The sequence below is a fragment of the Silene latifolia genome, chromosome 9, assembly GCF_048544455.1.
Source record: "Silene latifolia isolate original U9 population chromosome 9, ASM4854445v1, whole genome shotgun sequence".
Classification (NCBI taxonomy): domain Eukaryota; kingdom Viridiplantae; phylum Streptophyta; class Magnoliopsida; order Caryophyllales; family Caryophyllaceae; genus Silene; species Silene latifolia.
In genome coordinates, this window is record NC_133534.1 from 204,022,865 (window position 1) to 204,028,632 (window position 5,768).

Here is a 5,768-nt window from a genome sequence, read left to right on the forward strand (position 1 = left end):
ATACGGAACAAAAGAGGAGTATTACACTATTATATTAGTTTTTTAATTACATTTTGTATCCTGCCATCTTATTATTTAGTCAGAAGTATTCTAATATTTTTGTTCAAAACACATGTATATTTATAATCTTGGAGTATATATTTATAATTATGAGTTTTGGAAATGTAATGTTTTTTAAATTGATTGCAACTCTCATTTAAGGCGTTTCCCCATAAAAAAACACCTCAAATATATTTTTTATAATTAAAAAAATACCAATTTACATCGGTTTAGTCAATAAATGATATAAATAAGGTTGACATTTACATCGGTTCAGCACCAAAACTGATGTAAATTAGATGCTGTTAACATCGGTTATACATAGAAACCGATGTAATTAAATGCCATTAACATCGGTTTTATCTAGTAACCGATGTTATTTTAAGCCATTAACATCGGTTTTATCTAGTAACCGATGTAATTTTAAGCCATTAACATCGGTTGTAAAACTGATGTTTTTCTTAATTTCAATAAACAACGCCCCCAGAAGCATCGCACAAAACCGATGTAAATGGACCTAAATAACCGATGTCAATGGCACTTTTTCTACTAGTGCTAATACTGAGTAGGGAAACCTTACCTGGAATGCAATACAATCAGACGGTCTCAACAGCTGTTATCAAAAGGCCTCCTCTACGAATCCTCCTCCTAACATATAATCATACAATTACTAACAATCATAAAAGACAACAAAACCCCCAAATCTCCAAATTAGGGTTTAAACAACCTTAACAAAATACCATAAAATCAGTACGTAGATCTTACTCTCGACGCAAGGATCACAAGAATGTAAAGGATGATGAATTCCGACCTCCCAAGCTCCGGGATTTGTCAATAATGCGAAGGATGCGAAGTACGTAGGTTGCAATCTCTTTTCAAAGTAATTAGGTTTGTAAAAGCGTTTTATGAAAGTGACGGAAAGGTTTAAATACTAATTCGCATTATTAACAAAACCCGACAAAACATTACCCGTAAACCGGTCTACTCGATCGAGTAACTAACGTACTCGATCGAGTGCCGCCTACTCGATCGAGTACCAAGGCTACTCGATTGAGTACCCTACAGGTCAGAAACTATTTTAGAATGCAAAACACCCTTACTCGACAGAGTAAGGCCTACTCGATAGAGTACCCAGAGGCTCATAAAACCGTAGTATTACAGGTAAAGCTAGCAAATAAGCTACCTCACCTACCCGATCCAAAATCTCATAAGGACCGATGAATTTCTGACTCAACTTCCCTCTCTTGCCAAATCTCATGACGCCGCGCATAGGTGATACTTTCAAAAGGACCTTATCACCCACCTCAAACTCGATATTCCTGTAATGCAAGTCTGCATAACTCTTTTGCCGATCTTGAGCTGCTTTCATCTTTTGTCGAATCAAGTTTACCTGTTCAACCATATCTTGCACCATCTGTGATCCTAAAACCATAGCTTCAGCGCTATCATCCTAACACACCGAACTCCTACACTTCCTCTCATACAACGCCTCAAAACGTCTCTTAATAGTTATTTTATCATTATACTCCCTCCTATTCACCATTTTCTTCCCCTTTCCTTTTTGCACAAGAAATAAGAAAGTGATTTTGAACCACACAAAACACATTACCCCACATGCAAATGAATTTGGACCACACAAATCAACCCAAAAAAGGAAATAGGGAAGAAAACCCGAATAATCCGAATAAAGAAATAGGGAAGAAAATAGCTAATAGGAGGGAGTATATTATAAAAGATATAAAATTAATTTTTTAGTTGTGTCAGTAAATTAAAGTACTAAAACTAATAATTTTTTAACTATTATTTGAATATAATATATATAATTAATATTTAATAAAAATTTTGATTTGTAGTTGACGCAATGGGTCGACCTGTTCAAATCAGGTTTCGACCCTAAATTAATGAGTCATTTCGACTTAGGGTCATAAGGGAAACATATCGAGATTTTCGGGTTTTGACCCTGATAAAACGGTTGGGTCAAAATTACGGGCTGGGTCAAAATTTGACTGGTCAAGAGTGAGACGTGGGTGTTCCGTTGGTCCTTTTGGATCAATTAGAGGAGCAACAATTTAGACTCTCCGTTTTTTTATTTGCATATTAGAGGAACTCACGCTACAAATTATACCCCTTTTTTAAGATTCATATTATTGTAGTGCTTGTAATCCTGAGGAAGATGATTTATGTTTTGGTATTTTTTACCGAGTTAGTTAATTTAGGGTTAAAGCGGTTTTATATGCTAATCGTGTGATTTTGTGTGCGTTTGAGTGATTGTAATACAGGTAATAAGAACGTAAATAAGAGACCGACACTAGAGATTTGGTGACGCGTAAAACCCAATGTAGGAAACGATCGCGGAAAGGAGACGGTATCCTTCCAAGATTCCACTATCATTAATATGTAACTTTGGTCACGAGTACAAGAGAAATAAGACGGCTGGATTGCTAGTGTTATGCGTGAGTCGTTCTGCTTGAATGAATGATCTTCTTTGCCCTTCTTCATCTGATACATATGACTAAACCCTATTAGGGTTTAACTAGCTTGCTTCCCAAATCATCCGAAGTTCATCTGATGGGCTTGTCTCCTGCTACCCTTGGACTGCTACCTCTGACCCATAGCTTCCTCCTCTTCGGCCCAATTAATCGTCGCAGACTTAACATGTTAAATTGGGCCCAAACAATTTAAATTGTTTCTTAAAATTTCGATTTTGGCCATGTATATTTTGCTAAAGTAAGGTGTTCCATGGAGACATGACACTTGAACAGCTGAGTCAAACATCAGGCCTTGAGAATTATATGACTTTTATCCAATAGCACAGAATAGTATTTTGGAAAGAACACTTCTACATCGAAGTACAAAAATGGATACAACATTGTAATATGGAAAAATAAATCAGCGTTGCTTGATTGCAGAAAATAAGTCCTCAAATGAGCGCTTAGGAGCTTCAGGTTTGGCAATTATCTCCACAGCTTTGTAAGAAGCCTCGGGATTACTCAACGCCTCGACGGCCACTTCAGCAACTTGATCCCTTGATATACTTCCTCCACTTAAAGTATCCTACAAAAATTTTACCATAATTTAGCTGTATCAATGATGTGAATCTATCAAGTTAAGAAGAGATCAGTTGAGAAAAGGAACAAAATTTACCTCTGGTTCCATTACTATGTTTCCAGAAGGGGGATCATTTTTCAATCCACCGGGCCTTATTATAGTGTAATTAATACCCGATTTCCTGATATAATTTTCTGCTTGAAGTTTGGCAACTAATACAAGTCCAAATATATTGAGAAAGACATAGGCTGGATTCAAGAGTTGTCCCATTGCAGCGCCATTGACTAAAATGGAGCTTATAAGGATGAATCTCTTAACTCCACGCTTTCGGCATGCTTCAACAAGATTGATAGTTCCATAATAATCCACCTGTTGTACGATGTGAATCCAACAGCAAAAGGAAGAAAGCTTTTACAGCATGCATTTTTGTTGTGGCAACATCTTTCAACTAACTCATAAGTTCTTTTTTTGGGGAATTAACTCATAGTGCTACTTTTTAAGGAACTTGGAATCCGAAATCCAGTCCACACCATTTAGCAATAACTTGGATTGAGGAATCCGAAGGAAAAGGAAAGGCAGGTGGACAAAAGGAAACAAAATCTCTTGTTTGGATACCAGGGAAATGGAGTGATCCGTCCTCCAACCTTAGTCAAAATCTCTTTAACATAGCAAAGATTTGGAGGGAAAACACTATCCCTTCCCTTCCCTTCCCTCAGTTAAGCAAAGTGCATCAAAATGGTCGATACAGTCATCAACTATGCATTCCATCCTCCCCAACCTCCCTTTCTATGCGGAAATGGGTAAACATTAGAATGAAAGTTTTTACTATTATTATTATTATAATTAATTAATCAATCAAGATATTCTAACCTTCCATGGCGCCAACGGATCCCAGGAACGTTGGAATCCGGTTGCACATATTACAGCCTCAGAGTCATCACTTATAGCATCCGCAAGCTTGTCTGATCCCTCGGTAACATCAGTCTTAACCTGTTTGAAAACAGAGAGAATGAAATTCTAGTTTAATCCAATCTAAGACCCTGTTTTCCTTTATTATGTTGCACAATTAAACTGACATTGGTATGTACTCACAATTTGAAGGGCAGGATTATCAGTGAAAGTGGATTTAGCCTTGTTTACATCACGAACACCGGCTTTAACCGTAAAACCCTTTGCAAGTAATTGCTCAACTATTCTTTTCCCTGTGTTTCCTGTTGCTCCTGCTACAAATATTTTCTTCTCAATATTCCTAGTATTATTTTCTTCGTTCTCCACCTTGATTTCACTCTCATCCATCTGAAAACTCAAAAACACATATCAACACAGTAGTAATCGTCAAATTCAGCTGTTTATAACACACTGTATTATGTATTTTTTACCTTGGTTGCTTTGAGAGAAAAAGAATGGAATTTGGCGACAGTAAAAAATGAAGGAAAGGAAAAGGGTAGCGTTGAAATAGGGAGGGAGTGGAGGAGAAAGGTTTTATTATTAAGGAAGGATGCAGAAATTGATATCATTGTTTCTCAACAAAAACCAATTTCAACTCAATTCACTAATGTCTACTCCACATCACCACAGTACCACACTCCACTCATTTTTTCATCACTTGCGATTCTAGTACTGCCACGTTTTCCAATTAGTGTCTCTTAAATTAGTACTTCAATTTACACCCGGGTAAAATATGGGGTTAGCAAAGATGAAATTAATACTAGGTTCCGTGATTTATAACTCAACATAATTGTGTATGTTATACTATACTAGTATTGGTGCCCGGCTTCGCCCCGGCTATCTCTACTTACCATTAATTTTTTTTTCCATTAAATAAAATTACTTAAAGTTGCATAACCCATAAATTTATCATTAATATATTGGTCTATGACATATCCTAAAATTAGGATGAAATAAATTTGAGACAAATTCACTACTCCCGCTATTAATATTTTACTCTTATTAATTAAACAATAGTAATAATATTTCACTACTTGCCCGTAATCATTGTTACTTTCACTACTCTCGTCGTAAATATTGTTACTGTCACTACTACCGCATTAATATTGATAATTTCACTACTCCCGCCGTAATTATTGTTACTTTCACTATTGCCGCACTAATATTTATTATTTCACTAATCTCGCTGACAATATTGTTACTTTTACTATTCAAATGAGTCATTAGTATCATATAACTATATCCAATGTATGTTACTACAATTCTTTTCTTTACTGCCGAAATTACTTTTACTACTTAGGCATGCAATTTTAAGAGAATTATATATTTATGTAAATATATTACATATATGCATTAAATGAAATCGAAAGAATTATGCAATATTATATATTATGGAATCTAACTTGAATTATTATAACCTACTTATATTATATTTTTGTATGTTAAATAATTAACATCTGTATACATCTAATAAACTATAAAGTTTAATAAAATTGCATAGATTTTAAATTTAATATATAATTTTATGATGATAATAATTAATATTATAAGTGTGCATGTTTATACTAATTAATTATTTTATTTTAAGAAAATTGACCATCTTCTAGACTTCTATAAATATTTAGGAAAATTACCAAACATCTTTTTTCTATTAGTCTCCTTGAAATTGACCCATCTTAATTAATTATTTTATTTTAAGGAAATTGACTATCTTAATTAACTATTTTATTTTA

At 34.6% G+C, this 5,768-nt stretch overlaps 1 protein-coding gene across 1 annotated transcript; it reads right to left on the reverse strand.

Annotated features, from left to right (window-relative positions):
• Nucleotides 1-2,802: 2,802 nt before the first annotated feature.
• LOC141600380 (uncharacterized protein At2g34460, chloroplastic) lies at nucleotides 2,803-4,660 on the reverse strand. The gene is made up of 5 exons (XM_074420609.1): nucleotides 4,467-4,660; nucleotides 4,180-4,383; nucleotides 3,958-4,077; nucleotides 3,184-3,456; nucleotides 2,803-3,093 (listed from the first exon to the last, which is right to left on the reverse strand). Exons 1-5 carry the CDS (start codon nucleotides 4,602-4,604, stop codon nucleotides 2,929-2,931), a joined length of 900 nt encoding a protein of 299 aa, XP_074276710.1. The 5' UTR covers nucleotides 4,605-4,660; the 3' UTR covers nucleotides 2,803-2,928.
• Between the last annotated feature and the right edge of the window lie 1,108 nt (nucleotides 4,661-5,768).

What these genes read in the sequence shown, in the direction of transcription:
- LOC141600380 (XM_074420609.1), bottom strand. Translation starts at nt 4,604, where the DNA reads ATGATATCAATTTCTGCATCCTTCCTTAATAATAAAACCTTTCTCCTC. An exon ending in ATAATCCTGCCCTTCAAATT is followed by an intron (nt 4,078 to 4,179) that starts GTGAGTACATAC and finishes GTTTTCAAACAG; the next exon opens with GTTAAGACTGATGTTACCGA. An exon ending in ATCCGTTGGCGCCATGGAAG is followed by an intron (nt 3,457 to 3,957) that starts GTTAGAATATCT and finishes ATCGTACAACAG; the next exon opens with GTGGATTATTATGGAACTAT.